Below are 24,413 nucleotides of genomic sequence, written 5' to 3'. Positions count from 1 at the left end.
GTACCATCATAAGAAGATCATGGGATCTTTGCTTCTCCTGGTTCTACCCACTTCTTAGCTGAACTGTCATAATCTCTTATGCTTCAGTTTCTTCATCTGGGAGATGAAGGGGCAACTTCACAGGGAATAGTTTATAGAACTAAATAAAATGAAATTCTGCAATTTACAGGCTTACTTTCCTGGAGCTCTGAATAGTCTCCATTGTAAGAGGTTGTCTCAGGCCTTTCTGGTTTGAAGACCAATCTCTATTTTCTATGCCACACTGCTGCTTCAAGAAAAACCGACAATAAAGAATTTAGACAAACATAGGAGGGCTTTTAGGAACTAATGCAGAGCAAAGCAAGCAGAAGTAGGAGAATAATATTTATATACAATAACTAACAATTTAAGTGAGGAGAAAAAAACTCAGTTCAGTATAATTATGGGAAAGATTTGGGAAAATGTATTACCCTCTCGTATTTGCATACATGGGAGACTCTGGGTGTGGAATAGTGTATGCATCATCTTAAATCTTCATTGTGTTAGTTGCTTTCATTAAACTCTTAGAAAAGTTTTCCAGGCAACAGGAAAGAAGCACTTACTAAAAAAGGAATGATATAGTAGCATGAAGAGCTTGAAGATAAGCAAAAGAGTGGGAATAGTAGAGGGGGAAATATGCTAATGGAGATGGGATGGAATGGGATTTCTTGTGCACGTTGGCTTTGTCAAAGCAAAGAGCCACTTCATCGTGTGAGACAGCAGTGAAAGGAGAAAGAGTGGTAGAAGGCATCTGGGTGACATGAGGCAATGAGGAGGGGAGAAAAGAGAGCTCCTTATGAATGGCATCAGTTTTATCAGTAAAATATGAGACAAGGTTCTCATTTGATAGGGTGGCAGGAAGAGGAGTCTTGGGAGGTCTGAGAAGGGATGAAAAGATTGAGAAGTGAGTGGATAGTGAATTAATTAGGGATGAATGAAAGGATTGCCTTGTAGCAGTGAGGACCAAATTAAAGTTATGTAACAAACTTGTGTGCCAAGGACACTCTTGCTGACTGATTCCATGATCTTCTCTATCTTTGTTCATCAATCTGATAAGGTGGGTAAGGGACATAGGAGAAGAGGACAATGTACAGCTGAACTTTGCAGGAAGTAGGCCAGGGGAGATGGCCCAAGAGAGAACTGAGAGATCAAGAGATTAGAGGTCACAATGTAGATGAAGAACAGGCTTTGGTATCAGAGGGCAGAAAGAGAAGAGGAATGCTAAGAGATTGTGATCAGGTGATGGACCTAGAAAAGAAAAAATTCAGTGTTCACTTGGGAAGAAAAAGCACAAAAGGAAGCCAAAAGAGTGATGGGGAGGAAGGTAATATACCTGCTTAAAGGACATGGTTGCAAAGTTCCAAGAGTCTGAAATATAACTGGAAGGGGAATGATGTCTAGCCAACACTAAAATCTGTTTCAGAAATGAAGATCCCAGGAGGCACTTACCAATGGGTGGAGAATGGCAGGAGCAGTTATCTCCTAGGGGAAGAACAGGTATTGAGGGGAAGTTCCAGGGTGAGAGGACAGTTGAGCCATAATTGCCAAGCCCTAAGGATCAGAAACAGAGCCAGGAACAGAACAAAATATTTGGGATTTTTCCCTTTGTTTCAAGGGAAAGTTCAATGAGAAGATATAGAGATACAACCAGAAATTAAGGAGTCATAAAACATGAGATCAACAAAAAAATTAAAATTTAGTAAATAAAATGCACCAGGGAAATGAGGCTATTTTCAAGGTCCCTTTCATCTCTGTAATTTTATTATTCTGTGACCCAGGTTCAAGTGTTTCCTTGTTCATTCTTTAGTTGCATGATTGTGAGTAATTTCAATTTTCTAGATCCCCAGTCAGAAAAATTACACAATATCCTCAATTTAATGGATTCCAGGGATCATAGATTCCAATTTCTACTAGACTATGAATCCCCTCTATAGCACCAATTAATAAGACTCTCTTAAATACCTTCCCGAATGCACTGTATGTACCATTTACTTTTTAAACAAATAGTAGGACATGACTATAAGGAAATGTTACTGTATTATAAGAAACAGTGAATACAGAGATGCTTGAATAGAATTAAATCTACTTATGATGTTAAATGGATTAAGAAAACTATTAAAATTGATACAACAGTGTAAATAGAAAGGATGACAAACTCAAAATGATCAGAAATGGGTACTGAGAAATTACCAAAAAAACCCAAGATTAACCCCTGGAAGAAACAGAAGACAATTTCCTCTACATCTTTACTGAAGTGGTGAACATGGCATAGAATATCTGATAATTTTGATGTATTGATAGATTTGCTGGTTTTTGTATATTTTTCTTTTTTAAAAAAATTTCTTTATTGCAAGTGATGACTCTCTGAGGGGGAAGTTAAGTTAAGTCAATATGTATTTATTAAGCACCTATGTGTCAGGCACTATGCTTAGTGCTAAGGTTACAAAGAAAGGGGGAAAAAGAACCCACTCCCAAGGAGCTCATAATCTAATGGGGGAGGCAACATGAAAACCACTAATGACAAGCAAAATATGTGTGTATGTAGATATATGTATATATATAGAAATACATATGTATATATATGTTTATGATAAATTGCAAATCATCAGAAGAAGGAAAGCACTAGAATAAAGGGAGACCATGACAAGCATCTTGTAGAAAGTGAGATTTCAGTCAGGACTCAAAGGAAGCCAGAAGGGAGAGATGAGGAAGGAGACAATGGCAAGGGGAATAGCCAGTAAAAATGCTCAGTCTGTAGGTGGAGCATCTTGTGTGAGCCAAAGCAAGGAGGTCAGTATTATTGTATTACAGAGAGGTGGGTAAAAGTAGGGTATAGCAAGACTGGTAATGTAGTGGGGCAGGTTAGAAAAAGCTTTGAATAACAGACAGGATTTCAGATTTCATCCTAAAGGCAATAGGGACCACAGAATTATAAGGGTGTGACATGGTTAGACCTGTTCTTCAGGAATATCATTTTGACAACTGAGTGGAAGATGAACTGGATTGACAAATGACTTAAAGTAGGGATAATAACCAGTAGGCTATTATAATAATTTTGGTTATGTTAGAAAATTGAGCAGGTATAAAAACAAAATGTAAAATTCCATTAAAAAATATCCATGAAGGGGCAATAGCACTTCTACTTTCATAAAGTTTTAATGAATACAACTAATTGACTCTGGTAAGAGTAAAAATATAAATCAGCAGAACAAGTTAGAGAAGGGAGAACTTATAGTTCACTTTCATTTTCAGAATATTCTTTATTTCTGAGATATCTACTATGAACTACAAAAATATGGTATCATCCAGCTCATGGACCTGATTGTGGAGACCCAGGACTTCATCCTTCCAAATGAGAGTGCAGAGAGATAGAAGAGTGAAGCCTGAGATTTCTAGTCTTTTTTTCTCCCACATTTTGTTATTCTTTTACAGAGCTATGAAATTGTTTTGGTTTTATTTTACCCTGTTTCTATTTTTGTTTTCTCTTTCTTTAGTGCTATTTATATCAGGGTTTGCTTTTTTTTAATACCAGAGATCAGAGTTGACTAGAAACATTTCTAAAGTCATGTAAGTGGTGAAAAGTCGTTCTAGTAATAGTCAAGGACCTTACCACCAAAGAGTGAAATGTGATAGGGGCCTGTTGGGATTGGAAGCTCAATTCCGTGTGGACGGTCTCGGGCGGGTAAAAGTGGGACTTCTAAATCTTAGAGTCTTACGAGGCCCTCCATGAACAGCGGGGGTTCGAGAAGGTTAGACTGAGCTAGCTCGGCTAGCTCGGGTATTTCCGCCTCTCCCCAGGAGATACGTGATGGGTGGAGTCTCCCTGCCCTCGAGGTCGTCCCGGATTGGAGCACACCTAGTTACCTAACAGCACGGTATTGAGATGCAAACTGTGTGGCTGAAGGTTAAGTAGGATTGAGGAAGCCTGAAAGCTCTCTCTTAGCACGTGTGGAGCCTAAGAGGACAGTAGGCTCCGCTTCTTTTCTCTTCTCTCTCCCCTCCCCCTCTCTCCCCGCTTGTACTTCTACTTCCAATCCCTTAAGCTTAGCCTCCTTAGGAAATCTCCCCCTCTTCCTCCTAAGGAAGACCCCCCTGCACTTGTAACCGAAACCCTGAAATAAAGCTCAACCCCTGTTCGACTCTGGAACGTCCTTTCTCTCATACGTTTATCCGGTTTGGCCAACCGAAGACCTGGGACAGGTAAGAAAGACTCGGGTAGCCCAATACAGGCCTCTAGGCCTGGCAGGGGCTATATACTAATCCCTCTCCTCTGCTCTGGGGATGCAATTCTAGGGAAAAAATTAAATCTTTCAACCCTCTAGGAAATTCTCTAAAACTCTCAGTTTCAGAGAAGGGGCTGATCTGCTTTGGTAGAGGAACTTCTCTCATCAGGGAGGTTTTACATTTCTGTGGTTATTTTTTAGTCATGTCTGAATCTTCATGACCTTTTTTGGGGTTCGCTTTACCAAGATAATGGAGTGGTTTGTTATTTTGCTTTTCAGCTAATTTTACAGATAAAGAAACTGAGGCAAATAGGGTTAAGTGACTTGCCTACACAGGTATTAAATATATGAGACGAAATTTGGACTGAAGAAGAGGAGTCTTTCTAACTCCAGGCCTCACAATCTCTCCATTCATTGTATTGCATAGCTGCCTTCCAGGAATTTTTTATTTTCATCAAATAATAGTTCATGTCCCTAATTCTTTGCATATCTATTAAACGTGAGCCAGTAGAGGAGAAGGAGGCATCAAGTGGTGAGCAGTGGGTTAAGAAGAGAGTTTCCTTAAATGAAATTTTAATTTCAAGACCAAGACTATTATATAAGTACACTTATATAACATATAACAATGGCTTTTGACCAAAGATCAAGTCAGTAAAATATCAGCACATATATGTTAAGCACTGACTATGTTCCAAGCATTGAGCTAAATTCTGGAATTACAAAGAAAGGGAAAGACAATTCTTGCCCTCAAGGAGCTCACAGTCTGGTGGGGGAAACAATTTGCAAACAACTAATCACAAACAAGTTATGTACAGGATTAATTGGTATTAATCAAAAGAGGGAAGGTGGTAGCATTGATGGGGATCTTTAAAGGATTCTTTCAGAAAGTCTGATTTTAGCCAGTACTTGAAGGAAGTCAGGAAGGAGAGATGAAGGGGCAGAGAAATAGAGGCATGGAAGAAAGTCACTGAAGAGGCTTTACATCTGTAAATGGTGTATGTTGTGGGAGAAACAGCCATCATTGGAACATAAAATGCATGTGTGTACATGGAAGGGAAAACAGGAGAATAAGATGCAAGAAGACTAGAAAGGTAGGAATTAGGTTAGGAATGTTGAATGCCAATATAAAAATTGAGGTGAGTGAAAGATGGACTGGAGTGGCACAAGTTTCTGAGACTCCCCTTCATAACCTTACTTTGAATGAGATTTTCCCCTTAAAATGAAGAGAAACTGATGTCTGCAGATGCACTTATTTAGGTCTTTGGTCTAGCTTTTCTGTTCAGTTTCTGAGGAACCCAGCCCTGTTGCCTTTCCTATTTCCTTTTTCACAGGAGACTTGTTCAAGCCATGAGCCCTTCCAGGATAGAGAGGGCTTGAGACTTTAGCTGATATACTGTGTGTCATAGCAGGCATTCACTCTGTCCCCTAGAATGAGTGTACGGGGTTATTGTCAGAACTTTTACAAGGACTCTTTGGACTCTGATAATTCCCTGAGTCCATTGTTAGAGAGAAACACCAAATAATTCTCAGTTCTTCACTTTGGACTAAGCATAGTTTTGGATAGTACTTGACCTAAGCTTTTCAATTGATTTTTCAGAAAACAGTGCTTCTGGTAATGCGTGAAGTACTATATGCTTGTAATTGTCCTCCAAGGAACAGACCTTAGATGTTGAAACATAGAACACCAGAATTGGAAGGAGTGTTAGAACATAGATCAGAAGATATGAGCAGTGAGAGGGACCTTCAGACATAGAATACATATTTTCCTTGTGTCCAAGGTTCTCATATGACACATTATCACAGTACTGGACAGATCTGGAGCCCAATGAACCTTTATTAGTCATCTGGTCCCAACCTTTCATTTTATATATGAGGAAACAAGAACAGACAGGTTAAGAGATTTCCTCAAAATCACACAGTTAGGAAGTAATAGAGCAAATATTCAAACACAAGTCCTTTGACCCCAAATCCAGAACTACTAGGATTCCAATTAGAGTCCAAAGAAAATGATGATACTATCAGTGAATATCCTTCCCTCATAGTGTTGCACACACACACACACACACACAGACACACACAGACACACAACTTCATTCACACGAATGTTTGGGAGTTGCTCTCCATATTGCTGCTCCCTTTTGGACTCCCCTCAAGACCTTTGCAGCTTTGATTTCCTTGCAGCTCATGCTTCTAGCAACCACATATACAACAATTCTCTGAGAGGTCTAGCAGAACAATTATTTCTCCATCTGGGTGTGTGGCATATATAGGAGGACTAGCACCTCTCATGTGATGCCTCCCTGCTATGAGAGGGCTACTGATCCACCTTTGGTGTCCAGTTGGCACCCAACTCTCAGCTGAGGTTCCAAGAAGCTGGAGGAGGCACAGCAGCCACACTCTGGTAAAGCATCTTGGCAGATGGGCTAAACCAATTTGACAGGAACCAACAAGTCTCACACCTGTTGGAGAAGACTTCCCTTGCTGAAATGGGAGGGGGAGAACAATTTGTTCTAATGGCAATGAAGGCAGCTGAAGCAGGCACTGTGGAGTGCTTATATATTGAAGACGTCAGTCATTCATTGCGCCTCAATTTTTGTCTTCTCACTGGACTTCAATGACTCTGGAGGAGAGAGTGAGGCTGATGAGTGTGCAACTTTTCCTCACTTAAATCCAGTTCCTGAAGGAGTCAAGACATCAACTGTGATGTCATTGGTCTTCGAAATTGAAGTATTTCCTTACATTTTAGAAGGAAGTCTCCTTCCAATTCCATTTTGCTTCATGGTGATTTAAAAGTGTCAAGTACCTTTTATTCCAAAATCTAGATCATGTCTGTCCTACTCATGTAATGTAACACCTCTCGTAGGTGTCACGACAAACAACAAGAAACATTTATAACGTGACTACTATGTGCAATTAGCTCTGAAAAGCACTTTACATATGTCATCTTTGATCCTCATAATAATCCTAGGAGGTAGGTGCTATTATTATCAGCTTTTTACAGTTGGGGAAACTGAGGTAAACAGAGGTGTAAGTAACTTGTCAAGGGACATACAGTTAGTAAGTGTGCAAGGGCCAATATGAACTCAAGATTTTCTGACTTCAGACTCAGCTCTCTCCACTGAGTTGTTCATCTGTCTACAGCATAAAAGCACTATCATTTCTCTCTCTCATGTCTTCTCCAGATTCCTGAAATTCCACTGTGATAATTAGGTAACAAGGGTTTTTGTTTAACTTGGTGCTGCCTTGCAAAAGTTCTGGGAAAATAACTCCCCTCACCTCATGCAGTATTCCTAAAAAAAAAAAAAGTGAGAGATTTGTATTTGCTGCAATGTTTAGAATTTCATTGCTAGAGGGAACTTGATTACCAAGAACACAGCTTTTTGGAGCTGAAAGGGATTGTAGGCTTATGACACTAGAATATGAAGACAGCCTTATACATATTATTTCAGAGTTGAAAGATAATTTTTGTTGTTGTTGTTCAGTCATGTCCAGTTTGTCTTGGCCCTACTTGGTGGTTTTCTTGGCAAAGATACTGGTATGTTTTGCCATTTCCTTCTCCAGTTCATTTTACAGATGAGGAACTCAGGCAAACAGGGTGAAACACAATGCCGAGGGTCAAATAGGTGGTAATTGTCTGAGGTCAGATTTGAAATTGGAAAGATAAGTCTTCCAAATTCCGTGTCAAGTGCTCTGTCCACTGAGCCACTGAGCTACTCCAATGGGAGAGAATATAGAGTGTCTAACCTGGAAGGAACTTTAGAACAAAGAACACATGAAGTTAGAATATATATACATATATATGTATATACATATGTGTATATATGTGTGTGTGTGTATACATATATATACATATATATGTATATACCATAAAATGTTGGAAGAAAACCCCAGAGATTACTTGAACTGAGCTCCTTGTTTCAGGGCCCCTTGCAGCCCAGGCAGCTTCTGCTTACAAGAGACTTCTGCTCTACACATAACTACATTCAGTCCTAGGTGATCTGATGCCAAAACAGAGGACCAGGCTTCTTTCTCTCTGGTTCTGTGCTCTTTCCCTCAGAGAAATTCCTGGACAATATCAAAAACAAACTCAGCAAAGACTCCTGTCTGGTGTTTTGCCACATGTGAACAAAAAGCATCTTTTCTAAAGCTATTTAATATACATTATTGATACTTAGTACAGGATAGTTCTTTTCCCCTACTCATCACAAAAACTCTGAAGGACCTAATGACTTGAGCATGAGGTCGTTGTACGAACAAATGGGAAGCACATAAAAGATAGCAAATGACTCATTTCATTCATTCATTATACTCCCCATAAATAGTAATGTCAACGTTGTGATACTTTTGAATGCTTACTTTGCATTCCCCTCATATCTGCACTGTCCAAATAAGGCCCAGATATTATGGTCAGCATAGAGGATGACTTTTGTTTTAGTCCTTCAGTTATTGGATGATCATTCTACTGGTGATCTTTTCCTCTGAGAAGTGTACTGTTTAAGAAGCATTCTTCTCCTGGCTCGGAAACCCTGCAATTCATATAGTCAACTAGATAGAACAGAGGACATCATGTTAGATATAAAATCAAGAAGATATGAGTTTGAATTTCACTTCAGACCCTTTCTAACCATGTGATCCTGAATAAGTCACTTTGCTTTTCTCTGCCTCTCTTTTCTCATCTACAAAATGAAGATATTGATGGCATCTATCTTACAAGGCTGTTTTGAGGGTCAAATGAAATAACATGGGCAAAGGACTTTGTAAGGTTCAAAGCACTATTCTAATTATTAGCTAACTCTCCTTCCATCTTCCTCCTTTCCCCATCTTCTCTGGGTCCCTCCATCTCTCCTTCTTCCCTTCTCTGTCTCCCTATCTCTGTCTCTGTCTCGCTGTCTCCGTCTCTCTCTGTCTCTGTCTGTCTCTCTCTCTCTGTATGCCTGTCTCCTATGTCTACCTGGTGACTCTTTCTTTTCAACCTGTCTGCTTCTGCTGCTGCTCATTCTGCAACCACACTGCCAGCAGCGAAGCTACTACTTAATTGCCCAGGAAGGGCACAATGCCACCTACTTTTCAGTAGTTCACCAGCTCTTGTGCCAAAGGAAATAGCCCTATCATGAGCATAAGATCATTTTGGGGGATATAAGCTCTCAGTTTGTGTCTCCAACAGGGATATGCACCTGCTTCACATCCTTCCTGATAACTCAGAGACATATTATTGAGTGCTGTGTCTGGCAAGAAGAACAAGCCTGAGTGACAAGAATAACCCTTTTATGTTCACCACTGAGTCACAGCTTGGAAGCCCATAAAAAGATTTTTTATCAAAAAAAATATAAACCCTTGAGTTGTCAATGACACTCAGAGGGCACTTTTCCTTGGAAATGTGTGTTAGTGTGTGTGTGTGTCTTGATGTGTGTGAAAGGGCCCTTCTACTACATGAACCTGGAAACAGATCCATCTGAAGCTTTTGTGAACTTTACTAGGTTGCATAATGACCACACTCCACAAGGGAAAGTAGTTGACCTAAGGGGGCTCTTGTCAGACTTTTATTTGTTCTTGTTGCAAGGTATCACTGCCAATGGGCAGGGGTTGGGAAAAGAGAGATATTCCTGCCATAGCTTGTCAGAAGTTCAAGGCAGAGAAAACTTTGGAAAAAGTGCCAAAAGAGAAGGGGTAAAGTTGTTTTCCCAAATCTTCCCATAGACATAAGAGAAGTTCCTTGTCAAGATTCTATATTCCCTGCCTCACAATCATCAATTACATTTGAGACAACCCAACCACTGGGAACCAATGCGGAGTTGCCTGTGTCATCCTAGCAAAGTACATGTTGTTTAGGAAGGAGACATACTGTATATCCACTTCCACAGTGAGTGGTGCCTAATTCCACAAAGCATGGGCTTCCAGTGGGCTCATTCCTACTACATATAGAGTAGAAAATGGTGGACTGGGGAAAGTCCCTTTCCTAACCTTCAGTTGTTCTCACCATTTTCTTTTTTCTCTACTACTCATTTGGGGCAGCTAGGTGTCACAGTGGATAGAGCACCAGTGCAGGAATCAGGAGACCCTGAGTTCAAATCTCACCTCAGACACTTTACACTCACTAGCTGTGTGACCTTGGGCAAGTCACTTAACCCCAATTGCCTTATCCTGGGTCATCTCCAGTCATCCTGATGAATATCTGGTCGCTGCATTCAGATGACTCTGGAGGAGAAGTGAGATTGGTGAGTTGCACAGCCCTCCCTCACTCCAAACAAAGTCAAGTGGAAGTCATGTCATTATTTCTCTTGTGTCATGGTCTTCTTTGGTAACAAAGGATGAACACGCACACTACTCATGTATGGCTGAAAGTTAATGGGGGAAATCACCAACCTAGTGTAGGCCAGTCATAATAATGTGTTGGACTATTATGATAACCACCATCATTTTGGTCTTCCAAATTGGACTCCAATTTCTTCCCTCTCCAATCTATTGTCCATATGTCTGCCAAAGTGATCATCTCGAAAGCCAGATCTTACCATATGGCTCTTTTGTTCAATAATCTCCGGTAGCTTCCTATTTCCTATAAGATAAAATATATCTGGCTTTTAAAGCCTTTCACAGTCTTACTCCAATCCACCTTTCTAGCCTTATTGTACATAATTCTTGTTCAGTCACTCTTCAATACATCTAAACTGACCTTTTGTTATTCTTCACATTTCATTTTCCATCTCCTATCTCTGTCTCTTTGAACGGACTGTTCCTTAGTTTTGGAATGGACTCTCTAGAAGGGTTGAGTCAATTTAGAATTCCAATAAAGGGCTATCTGTATATCTTTCTTTCCATAGCACCTCCCATACTGACTATTCACATATTTGTTATGATTTTCAATTTGATGGGCGTTCGATGAAGCGTTAGATTTGTAATAATTGTCATTTTATTTCCTGATTGTAACAAAAAGCAATATTTTACATGGTTGATTATAATTTGCAGACCTTTTTTTTTTTTGGTTTAAGGTACTGTTTGTTTAGAAATTCCCTTATTGATGGGAAACTACTTTCTTTTCAGATCTTTGCTACCACAGAACGGCAGTTATTGATATTTTGTTGCATATGAAACTTTTCTTCATATACCATGACTTCCTGGAGGTATTTTTCCAGCTTTGGAAACGTTGGGTCAAAAGCACTTTAGCTTCTTTATTTACATGATTTCAAATTTCTTTCCAGAGTGCTTAAACTAATTCATAATTTTACTAGTAAGCTATGAGTGTTCCTTTACTTCCACAGTTATTTTGAGAAAGTTTAAAAAATTACTTTTTTTTGAGATTTTGGGTTTTTTGTACCTCTAAATTTACTTAATTATTATTTTGTCTAGATTTAGAACCTAGAGGGTACAGTGGTTAGAGTCACAATCCTGGAGTCAGGAAGACCTGAGTTCAAATGTGACCCCTCGACATTTACTAATTGTGTTATCCTGGGCAAGTCACTTAACCTTTTTTGCCTTAATCTGTTGGAGAAGAAAATGGCAAAGCACTCCAGAATCTTTGCCAAGAAAAGCTGAAATGAGGTTACAAAAGGTCAGGCAGGACTGAAACAACTGAACAACAACATAAAATACCATCTGACTATTAGTTCTTTTATTTTATACACAAGGTTAAACTGAAGACCAGGTTAACTCAGGGATACACATTCAGGAAATAGTAGAAGAAGTAAAACCATGCTTTCGGATAACTGGGTCCATGCTCTATCCATCACAATGCACTGTTTCTTGGGTAGGTTAGGGGTAAACAGCTTGAATCTTACACTGGAGAAGATTTATTGAGGACCTTTTGACACAGCAGTGACATTGCAATGTGAGAAAGTCCAAGAGAATGTTTCAGAGTCACAAAGAGAGCCCTGACTTCTTGTTAAAGAGCATCCTCAGGGCTCCTTTCATTTCATTGTTCCTTAGGCTGTAGATGAAAGGGTTCAGCATGGGGGTGACAACAGTGTACATTATGGCTGATGCTGTGTCCTGCTGTGCTGTGTGGGTAGTTGTTGGCTTAAAGTACACCCCAATTATTGTCCCATAGAAGAGACAGACTACAGTGAGGTGAGAGCCACAGGTGGAGAAAACTTTCCTTTTACCATGAGCTGATGGGATCCTCAGCACAGCCACAAAAATTTGAATGTAGGAGATTAGAATGCCAATGAATGGAATTACAACTGTTGTTCCTCCCATTGTGTGCATCACCAAGTCATTGATGAAGGTATCTGAGCAGGCCAATCTTATCACCACGTTGAGGTCACAGAAGAAATGATGGATTTCAATGTGGCCACAGAATGAGAGTTGGGACAGCAGAACAGTATGTGTCAGGGCATTAACAGAAGCCCCAAACCAGCACACTGCTACCAGAAAGACACAAACCTTTGGAGTCAAGATCATGGAATAATGGAGTGGGGCACAGATAGCCACATAGCGGTCATAGGCCATGACAGTGAGGAGGACACTGTCTACCACCCCAAACCAAATGAAGAAAAATACTTGTGCCAAGCAGCTACTGTAAAGAATTGATTTGTTCCCAGATATATAATTAACTAGCACCTTGGGGATGATGGTGGAGGTGAAGCAGATGTCAACCAAGGACAAGTTGCTAAGGAAGAAGTACATGGGGGTGTGGAGACGTGAGTCTGTCCTAATGGCCAAAATAATGAGCAAATTTCCAAGCCCTGTGATAAGATACATAAGCAGGAATGCAAAGAACATGAGCGTCTCTTGCTCTGGCTGTTCTGAAAGGCCCAGGAGGATGAATTCAGAGACTTTTGAATGATTTTCCTTTTTCATGGGTCTGTTGGGAAAAACATGTAGACAGAATAAAGTAACAATTTAAAACAGCTCTTTCAAAGGTGATTTGAGTTTAAAAAACATTTAGAATAGTGGAAAAATATTTTTACTGAGGAAATTATCAAAGCTAATGGATTAGAGTGGAAAATATCAAGGAAATCAAGAAAAGATTCCGCTGAATAATGACTGACAAGTGACAAAAGAATAAACAATTTTTAGAAGGGCAAATTATAAATTAACACATGAAATAATGCTCCAAATCACTGATAATAATACAGATGGGAATGAAAAAATTCTTAGTTTTCACTTCACCATCTGAAAATTTGCAAAGATGACAAAAGAGAAGAATGCTCAGTGCTGATGGTTCTGTGAGAAGATAGTCATGGTTATATCCTTTTGTCAGAGCTGTGAAGTGACCTAAATATATTCATTTTCAAGAATTTTAAGAATTGTGCAAGCTATGTGACTAAACTTTTCATGTCCTTTATCTCAGAGATCCCAGTACTGGGCATATATCCTAGGGAAGGCAAAGGCAACAATTAAGATAATAAACACAACCCCTCCCCACCAAATTCATAATAATATCCTTTGTAGGGGCAAATACCTGAAACCGAAGTACATAAATGAGTATTAAACCTGGAAGTTTGTTCTTATTTTGTCTTCCACTATGAAGTACCTCCTTAATAATTTTCCCTTAATTTTATAGACCAGAATATTAAGGACCAGGAATCATACTGCTAGGAAGTAGTAGAAGAAGGATTAAAACCAGGCATGCTGACAAACTGGTTCTATCACATCTATCACTCTATCACATCAAACTGCTTGATGTGTAGGTCAAGAGGTGAAAGGAATGAGTTTCAAACTAGGGAACAATCATTGGAAAAATCGAATGCTAGTGGAGGTCATTGGCTACAGATATGTCATAATGAGACCAATATTTTACAGAAGAATTACTTTAGATTTTAGATAAAAATAATGCATGAACCACCACTTTAGGTTTATAATTTATTGATTTTACTTATTTTTATTTATCAAAATCCAGGGTTCAGTCTGGAAAGGTGGGGTGGAAAATGTCTATAATGGTCATGAAATGCGTGTCTAATGTTTAAGTACCAGACAATTTGAGTTGAGAGAATTTCCTCACCAGATTGTGCATGGGATAATGTTTTCTAATCAAGGCACCACTCAAATGAAGGGATCAAGGGATTACAATGTACATTAGAGGAGGGGGTGGTATATATATGAGGTGTTGGATCCTTAATCTACTGTAGTAAGCAGTGGAGTTTAAGTTTCGTTCAGTCATCTCTATCATTTTGACCTCAACATTTTATTTTTATGAGGGTAGTGCCATTTACTTGGTTTGTTGACAGTATTTTTTTACATAATGTCATGTTAGTTACACTGTAATCCTTTGTATTAGATGAGAAGATTTGGATCTGGAGACAATGGTAGTTATTGAAAGTAAGCCAGGAAGAAAGATTCCTCTATGTCCTTTGTGAAAATCTGATAACATGATACTATTTTAAATAGAATTATAAAATTGATAAGCATGCCAAACAGCACCAAATTTCATATGTACTCAACTGTTACTGTATTAAGAGATACCCACGCAATTTGAGATTATAAGACTCTTGTAGCAATAGTCACTCATATGCTTCTTTCCTTTGATATCAGAAATATTGCCCTGGAAATGACCAGAGCTGCTAAATAATAGAAATACCAAATAATGTACTAACATCTGATTGAGGGATACGTTAGCATATACACCAATGATATCACTGTTGGAGTTTTGGGATCCTGGGATTTAGGCAACTAGTATGGTTTTTGAGACTAAAAGTTGGGTTGAGGTATTTCAAACTTAAGAGAATGTTAATAGCCTGGGGCATTTTAAGTGTTTTGGGGATATATGTATAGAGAATATTATACAAATGAGAAAGCAGAGGACCTGAACACACATGGACAAGTACATGCACGTATATTATAGGCGTGAAGCGATATTCTGTTTTCCAAAAAGATCTTTCAAATACTGTTTTTATTGCTTTGCCTTTTGTTGTTACAGTATGAGATATTCCCAGAGCTAGTAGGGAAGATAGGCTACGAAGCATAAGAGCAGTAGGGAACCAATAACATTCAGGAGACAATAACCTAAAAGGGAGCCCATATTCAAGTCAAAACCATGGCCTCAGAGGTGTATAAAAATTCATAAAGTGTAGGAGAGGAGCAAGAGGAATCCTTGTAATAGGATGTACCTTTTAAATTGTATCATTGAGACTTGGTGGGGAGATACCAATGGCTAAAATGACTTTAAGATGTATCTCATACAAAAGGACAAAAGACATAAAGAGATGGGTGGTCAAGCAGTGCAAGGTATTTAGACAATATACCTATGGAAGGAAATCTAGGAAACAGAAGGGAGGAACAAGGTGCATTCAATTATTATTGCTATGTGGATGATTCTCAAATCCTCTTATTAGCCCCAATCTTTCTCTTGATCTCTAGTGTCCTATCTACAACTATCAACTGGACTTCTTGAACTGGATGCCCCTTTTTTGTTTAGTTGTTTCAGTTTTGTCTGATTCTTCTTGATCCCATTTTGGATTTTCATGGCAGAGATACTGGTGTGGTTTGACATTTCTTTCTCCAGTTCATTTTACAGTTGAGGAAACTTTGGGAAAGAGGATTAAGGAACTTAAACAACTAGTAAGTGTTTGAGACCAGATATCTTACAGCCAACATGTCCAATACTGAACTCATCTTCTTCTTCCCTCTGCCTAAACCCCTTGTTCTTCTAAGCTTCTTTATTGCTGTGGCAGGTACCACCATCCTCCCAGTCACCATTCCTCACTTTCTCTCAGCCTATCTCAGCCCACCTCATCCTGTATAAAACTTTTTGCTAAGTCCTATCAATTTTAACTTTGTGATGTCTCCCTTATATACCTCCTTCTTCACTGTGATGCTGCCTTCATACTGGTGGAGGTCCTCCTTTCCTCACATCTGGATTATTGCATTAGACTGATCATTTGTCTTCATGCCGTGAGTCTCTCCTCACTCCACTTCATTCTCTATTTAGTCATCAAATTGATCTTCTTGAAGTGCCAGAATGACCATGACACCTTTGTATTAAAACAAATTTCAATAACTTAGGATCAAATATAAAATCTGCCAATTGATTTTCAAAGCTCTTCATAATCTAGTTCCCCTCCTACCTTTCCAGTCTTCTCACAACTTACTTCCTTATATTCTCCGTTTTGTGATTCAATGACTTTGACCTCTTTGCTCTTCCTTACAGAAGATACTTCATTCTCTGATTCTGGACATTTTCACTGGTTGTCCCACATGCCACTCTCTACTTCCTCAACTCCACCTTCTAGTTTTCCTGCATTCCTTCCAGTCTTGGTTAAAATATTATCATAGGCTCAACCATTCAGTTCACCCAAAGTTGAATAGAAATTCCCTCTAGAATATTCTCATAAATGATCATGTCACCTCCACTTAAAAACCTTCAGAGATAGGGAACCCAACACATTTGAAAGAGGACTATTTCATTGTATTAATATCTAGTCTACATCTCTCCTTGCTGTCCACAGTAATTGTATGAAAGGCTGCAAATGCTTTCCTAAATAAGATGAACTAAGTCAGTTGCTCTTCACAGGAATTGACCCCACGTCTTTCCAGTTCCAAGCCCAGGTCTCTGTTCACTAGACTACTGCCACTGTAACCTATTACTTTGAGTTGGGGAGGAGAAATTCCTTCATTGTCTCTGTAAGTTACTAGACATATGAAAGATAACTATGTTGCTGACTAAGGATTTTTTGGGAAGTTAGGTAAGAGAGGAGATTCTGAAAGTGACAACTTTCATTTTCCTGTCTGGAAATCGGATTCCTCTCTAAGTTTTATGATTTGACAAACAGCATCATCATTGTATAGGAGAAAGAGCATTGGAATGGGATTGAAGAGATCTAAGTTCTAGCCCCAGATCTTCCACTAGTAGTGACTTGGATCAGTTTTTGCTCCTGGTAGCTGAGTTTTCACAAATTGTTCTTTAGGTCTTTTCTATGCCTGGCAGTCTATTGTGTTAGGTCCCATCCATTTCTGAATTCCCTGATCTTTGAAATAATCTAGTCTCAGAACCCACTGACTCACTTTACAAATGATACAACTATGTTAAAGCAATAGGTTACGTTCCACATCCATGTCTATGCCCATTGGAGAACACCTAGTATGCTGCTATGAGCCCTATGCTTCTTAAGTTCTGTCTCCTAAGTTCCTTTTCAGTCTGAACATTTTATATCCAAAGGTCTTCTCTAGCCTATTCATATTTTAAATCCTTTCTGCCTTTGAAATCTATATTTTATGTGCCAGCTGTCCACCCAGTTTTCACATTCTTCATTCTCAAATAAATTTTAGCAGTAAGTTTCTAAGATTCTTTGAGGCACATTCACATTACTTTGTGTGAGACTGACCTTCAAATGGACGGAAAGCGCCCTCTGTCTACGCACTTACTTGTTTGTTTGGCCTGGATCTTCTCTTGTGTTCTTGAATCACCAAGCTGTTGCCTTCCTGGGATCCTCCTTTCAGATAAATTTCAAATGGTTAAGTAGCCCAACGTGTCAGCTCTTAGCTGTGGGTAAGCAAATCTGGTCTAGAATCCATATAGCTAGTTTCTCAGACAGATGTTCATATTCATGACAATACAGCATTCTCTCTTTCTTTTTGTGATATTCTTCTTTCCTCTTTGTGGATGGAGAGGGGAGTAGGTTGAATATTCTTTATACAAAATAATACCTTCTTGTGGAAAGGTAATTGTGAGAATAAAATCCATTCCATCTACATATTACCTAGCCTATCTGTTCTTCCTGAAATGAAGAATTCTCCATGTCCCATCCCTATGCCTTTGCACTATCTGTGGCCCATGCCTTGAATGTTCTGCTTCCTCACCTCTGCCTGTTGGAATTCCCAGTTTCTTTTCAAGTTTAGCCTAACAACTTTTTATGTGAAACCTCTCCTGATGTATTGAGCAACCAGCTCATCTGGTCATCTCTTTCCTCCCTCAAACCACTTTTCACTTATTTTGATTTATTCTGTAAATGTTTACATATGTCCATGTCACCTCCACAGTTACAGTGAAAGTTCCTCGAGTGCAAGGACTATTGCCCCTTTGTGTTGGGTCCCCAGTAATTTGCACATTACCAGTCACATAAGAGCTACTTAATAAACATTGCCTGCAAGATTGACTCTGAGCTTCCTCCCACTTCTAAATTTGGCTTCTAAAAAAATCTTTCCTTTCCTATTTGGTCTAACATTTTCTTTTCTATATTCTAAAGTTCCTTTCAACATTAATATCCTATGAAATATGTGATTGTCCTCTTGTACTCTGCTGTTATATCTCCTACATTCTAAAGTCCCTCCCAGTTTGAATATTTTATGCTCAAAGAAACTTTTCAGTCAGTCAGTCAGGGAGCATTTAGTACTACCTGACAGGCTCTGTGCTAGGCACTGGATATACAAAGGCAAAGAACAATCTCTGCTCACAGGGAGCTTGTACTCTAATGGGTGAGACAATATGCAGACAACAATGTGCAAACTGCATATATACAGGATCAGTTTGGGGAGGTCTTAGCGGAAAAGCACTAAGATTAAGGAAGACTAGAAAGGCTTCTTCTAGAAGAAAGGATTTTAGTTGAGCCTTGAAGGGAGCCATGGAAACTGGGCAGTGGAGATGAGAGTTCCAGGCATGGAAACCAGCCAGTGAAAATTTTATATTCAGAATGGGTTCTATGTGAGGAGAAACAAGGAGGTCAGTGTCACTAGATGTCAGAGTACCTGCAGAGGTGCAAGATGAAGAAAGCTGTGAAAGTTAGAAAAGAATCAAATTATGAAGGGTTTCAAAAGCCAAGCAGAAGATTTTATATTTGATCTCAGAGCCAACTGAGATCCACTCGAATAGAGGAGTGATGTGGTCAGACCTGTACCTTTGGAGGATCAGTTTGACAGCTGAGTGAAGATGTACCAGAGTGAGGAGAGACTTCAGACAGGGAGACTAAGCAGCATTGTATTTTCAGTCCTCTGACATTCTAGGTTCTAAGTTCTCTTTGAGCTAGAACACTTTGTATTTTAAAACCTCTTCTAGCCCTATTCAAAATTTAAGTCCTTTCTGTCTGTCTTTAAAATCCAATGTTCTATGTCCTAATGGCTCTTCTAGTTTTGACATTCCACCTTCTCAAATCCCTTTTAGCAATAAGTTTCTGAAATTCTTTGATTCACATTCCTAACATCACTTTATGTGAAAATGACCTCCAAATGAACAGAAAGTGCCCTCTGTGTATGCACTTACTTGGGTGTTTGGCTTGGATCTTCTCTTTCGTTCTTCAAGGACTAAACTATTGCCTTCCCTGTGCCCCTACTAATGAATAAGTTTCAAATTGGTAACTGGCCCAAGCTGTTCTTCTAAGAGCAAGAAGCCTTGAGCCTTTTGACTGAGGGGTGCTGTACAGGAGAGCAAGTCTATTCTGTTTCTTAGGAATGATGCATGGGGATCATTGCAAATATTTTATTGGGAGTTCCTGGACTCAGGGCTCCAATTCCCTGAGCTCCTTGTTAGAGACAAACCCTAAGTAATTGTTCATGTCACTCTCAGCTCTGTTTCCATTGGGGAAGAAATTGACCTAAGTTTTTAAATTTATTTCCACCACACTGCTCTCCTAGCACCATTGGAATAGCCTTGTGTTTCTAGTTCTCTTCCAGGAAAGGATTTAGATCTCAGAGCAAGAAAGTTTGAACTGATACAGGTCTTAGCACAGAGACTCTAAGATATCAGTTCTGGGCAAGTCTTCGGACATAGATTGTATATATCTTCCATGTCAGAGTCTCATTTGGGGCATAACATCACATGATCACAAATCTATCTCTGGAAGGAATCTCAAAGACCATTCATTTAGTCCAAATTATTAATTTCAGAATTGAAGAAACTGAATTTCAGGTTAATTGATGTGCCCAAGTTTAACCAGACATAGCCTAGAAAGAGCCTTTTAAATCATGCTACTTAATTTAAGGATCAGTAAACTTTTCCTTATGTCTCACTGTCTCCTCAAGTCATGTGCAAGGACCACTAAGAGCCTAGTTGCACTTCAATATTTTTATTTGTTCAGTTCATTCTTCTTGCCCAGGTAAACTGGGAATTTTAGTTTCACAACTATCCAACTCAGGTATAGTGACCAACTTCCCTTCTCAGCGAAGAGATTCGCAAAGCTGAAAATGTAGGCTGATAGGATCATAGATTTAGTGTTAAAAGGAATGTTAGGGTGATCATTTTATAATTGAGGAAGCTGAGCTCTAGAGAAGTTGTAGGATTGCCTCAGGTCACATAGTTCACAACTATAAGAGTTATGTTTCAAATTCTGCTCCTCTGAGTCTAAATCCTGCATACTTAGAACTCATACCAGAATTTTTAAAGTATAAAATTTTCAGCAATTAATAACTTTCTCCCAGAGGCCTGTCCAATCTCATTTACTTATAGGTTATTTTTTCATATTGATGCCCTCTTTCATGGCTTCTTTCTCTCTCTGCACTGCATGGATTTCTCATATTTCTATTATGATTAATGTAGTACTTCTAATTTCCCAGAAGGTGGCCAGAGTTCCATTTCTGAGTGGACTCTCTCTCTCTCTTTCTCTTGCTTTCTTTTTCTTCCCCTCTCCTTCTTGTTTTCCTCCTCCTTCCTCCTCATTGATTTTATTATTTTTCATTAATAAGCACTTGTTTTCTGTCATACTCTCTAAAATTTCAACAAAATACCATTGCCTCTTTTACAAAATCAAATACACATAATCAAGTAAAACAAAGTCCCATGTCCCAAAAAATATGTCTCATTTTGAGATCATATTTTTTTTTTCAAGAGGAACTGAATCAGTAGTCTGGTTCATCATTTGTCTTCTTGAATCCCAAGATGTTTTGCTTTACAATATCGCCATTATTATCCAAAGTGTTTCCCTAGACTTTCTCATTTCAGTTTGCATGAATTCATTTTAGGATACTGTCCATTCTTCTGAAATAACTAATAAGCATTACTGTCAGAGACGTGGCATAAGGAATTGTTTTTTTCCCAGATGTATAATAAAACTGCATCTTAAGAGTGATTATGGATGTGAAGCAGATACTGACCAGGGACAAGCTTATGAGGGAGAAGTGCATGAATGTGTGAAGGTGGGAGTTAATTTTGATTGTCAGTATGATGGACAGTTTCCCTAGCCCTGTCTGATGGCAATCAAATTAGGGTCTTTTGCTGTTTTTCTTTTCCTAAAAGTACCTCTGATTGAATAATGTGATTAAAGAATTTCTCATCCATTGATGGGCTTGCCATTAGTGGGAAGTTTGATTAAGGGAGTTGTTTTGTTGGAAGGCCTCAAGTTCCTTTTGTTTTTTTCTACTAAGTCACTGGGTCAAAATGTTGTGATGCCCTCTGGCTCTAAAAAAAGGTATAAACACTCTGGAGTTGATTCATTACTTTGGGGTTTAGTTTTTGCAAGAAGGTTTGAGTGCCAAATGAAGACTCTGGGAAGCTGCTAAAGGAACCACCCTGCTTTGAATAGCCAGATGTCGTGCTTCCTTCTTTGGTAAGTATGGTCAGACAGCTGTAACTATCTGTTGAATAACTGTCAGGAAGACCAAGTCATGTTGGTTGATCTTTTGATTTCTCTGTATTTTCTTTGAAGTTCGGGGTGTTAACTCACCTGAATTAGGTGAATGATATACTTACTTGGTCAAAGAAATGACGCATGTGCTTGATCAAAATGATTGTTAACCCTCAAAAGGTGCCTTTCCTTTTATGAAGGCAGTTCTAAGAACTTGTCTTAGCAGGCCCTGCTGTGTAGGTTGAGGTGCTTACTGATGCACCCTGTCACTAGGTACATAAGCAGAAAGAAGAACAGGAACCTCTTCTGCTGTGGCTGTTATGAAAGGTTGAAGAGGACAAACTTGGAAACTACTGGCTGATTTCCCCTTCCCTGGATCTATTAAATATCACATGTGGAAAGAAAATGAAACAAGAATTTAAGAGACTCCCTTCAAATGGGTGAGGGAGAGGCTGGAGAAAGAGAGAGCTTGGAACTAAAAAAAAATGAACTTTATAAAATAAAAATAAGCAAACCCAAAACCAACCACCCACATGCATATTGGTGGGGCGTATCTTCAAGGGCAATGTAATTGAATAGCCCAGTATTTTCATCTTGGACCATCATGATGGTGATTATGTTATGTCAAGAAATGGGGTAACCTTGGACCTTATTGACAGAGATGGCCTTATGCTAAGGAACAGGGTAGGAGATAGTAGTATATCAGGTTAAAAAGTCAGGAGAGGCCGAGGTATGGTTATTCATTGAGGTAGCTAGCAAGTTAATACAGGGTCAAAATTAGAAGATGGATCCTAGGTTACAAAATAGAGTCCAAGAAATATAAAAGAAACACCAACCATGCACATTTCTATCAATCTGCCCCTGCAGACATCTTATTTGGACCTTCCTTATGTTTCTGTGGTCTCCTCTTATAATGGGTAAAGTCCTCCTGGAAATTAGAACTAAAGTTTATGTTTCAAACCTGATGTTACAAACTTCAGCAGGATATGTGACTTACATGCTTCAAGCCAACAGTATCAGGAAGTTTAAGATAAAGTCTGGGGGAAAGTTTTTCTCAACACAATGGCAGCAATGAGCCTGAGCAAGCAATTTCTCTTATTTACCCTTCAATTTATTGTTTTTGTAAGTGGGTCTTATTCCCACAGCTAGCATTTCTAGCACTATATTGAATAGTAATGGGGATAATGGACATTTCTGTCTTATCCTTGATAAATGTCTAGCTTATCCCTATTACAGATTATGTTGGTCTTGGTTTTATACAGATTTATTTTACCAAATGCTCCATTTATTCCTATACTTTCTAGTACTTTCTTGTATCTATTAATTTCATAATTTTTATTTTTTTCATTAATATCATTTTTATAGGTTTGATAGGTTTCCTAATATTGAACCATCCCTACATTCCTGGTATAAATCAAACCTGGTTATGGAGGATTTTTCCTAGTGACAAAGAGAGGCCTGCTTTCCTGGTGAGAAGCATTCTCAGGGTTCCTTTCATGTCTTTGTTCCTTAGGATGTAGATGAATGGGTTCAGCATAGGAGTGACCACAGAGTACATCACAGCTGCTGCTGTATCCTGTTGGACTGTGTGGATGGATGCCGGGCTGAAGTACACTTCAGTTATTGTCCCATAGAACAGAGAGACCACAGTGAGGTGGGAGACAGGTGGAGAAAAGCTTTCCTCATACTCACAGTAGATGAGATCTTCAGGACAGTCACAAAAATTTGGGTGTGGGGGATAAGGATGCCAATGAAGGGGATGATAATTTTTAGTGAACCCACTGTGTTGACCATCAGGTCATTGATGAAGGTGTCTGAGTAGATCAACTTTAGCAGGAGACTGAGGTCACAGAATCAATTGGGGATTTCACTCTGGGCACAGAATGAAAGATGGATCAGTAGGACAGTAAGTGTCAGAGTAAGAGCATAGGCCCCAAACCAGGACACTACTATCAGAAGGGTACAGACCTTTGGGGCCACGATCATGAAATAATGTAGTGGGGCATAGATAGCCACATAGCGGTCATAGGCTACGGAAATGAGAAGGATACTATCTACCCCCACAAAGCAAATGAAGTATACCTATGTTAGGCACCCAGCATAAGGAATGGTTTTGTTTCCAGATACATTATTTGCCAGCATCTTGGGAATGGTAGTGGAGGTGAAGCAGATGTGGACCAGGGACAAGTTGCTAAGGAAGAAGTACATGAGGGTATGGAGGCATGAACTGGTCTTAATGGCCAGAAGGATGAGCATATTCCCTAGACCTGTAATCAGGCACATAAGAAGAAACAAGGAGAACAGGAGTGTCTGGGTGCTCATGCTGGTCTGAAAGACCCAGGGAAATGAACTCATAGACTCCAGACTGATTTCTTCTTTCCCTGGTTCTCATGGAGTAAGAGATGAAACAGGAACCTAAAGATTCAAAACATTAATGGTCTCAAGGATGAGAGAAATTTTAATTCATTTTTTAAAACCATGTATTAAATTAACATATTGTATTTTTATATATTGTATCTATTTAATACCTACAAAAGGGTAGCTGACCCTTACCTCTTTTCTCCCAGCAGAGTATAAGTTCCCAGAAGGCAGGTAACATCAAATTTTTGGCTTTATATTCTCAGAGTCTAGTACAGTACCTGGAACATAAAAACGGAATTTAATAATTGCTTTTTATTAGACTGATTGATTCCTGACAGTGGATGTACGTTTACCTCATCTGAGTTTAAAAAATTTATGGGCAGGAACA

The 24,413-nt window shown here is 39.1% G+C and overlaps 1 protein-coding gene and 1 pseudogene across 1 annotated transcript; both read right to left on the bottom strand.

The window, feature by feature from the left end:
* Positions 1-12,092: 12,092 nt before the first annotated feature.
* Positions 12,093-13,034, bottom strand: LOC140498148 (olfactory receptor 1f45-like). Its single transcript, XM_072599435.1, has one exon. It carries the CDS (start codon positions 13,032-13,034, stop codon positions 12,093-12,095), a length of 942 nt encoding a protein of 313 aa, XP_072455536.1.
* A 10,044-nt stretch (positions 13,035-23,078) lies between these two features.
* Positions 23,079-23,986, bottom strand: LOC140502216 (olfactory receptor 1f45-like; annotated as a pseudogene).
* Between the last annotated feature and the right edge of the window lie 427 nt (positions 23,987-24,413).

The sequence above is a fragment of the Notamacropus eugenii genome, chromosome 4, assembly GCF_028372415.1.
Source record: "Notamacropus eugenii isolate mMacEug1 chromosome 4, mMacEug1.pri_v2, whole genome shotgun sequence".
Classification (NCBI taxonomy): domain Eukaryota; kingdom Metazoa; phylum Chordata; class Mammalia; order Diprotodontia; family Macropodidae; genus Notamacropus; species Notamacropus eugenii.
This window is presented reverse-complemented; position numbering and strand designations above follow the sequence as displayed.

Coding starts and splice junctions, on each gene's coding strand:
- LOC140498148 (XM_072599435.1), bottom strand. CDS start 13,034: ATGAAAAAGGAAAATCATTCAAAAGTCTCTGAATTCATCCTCCTGGGC.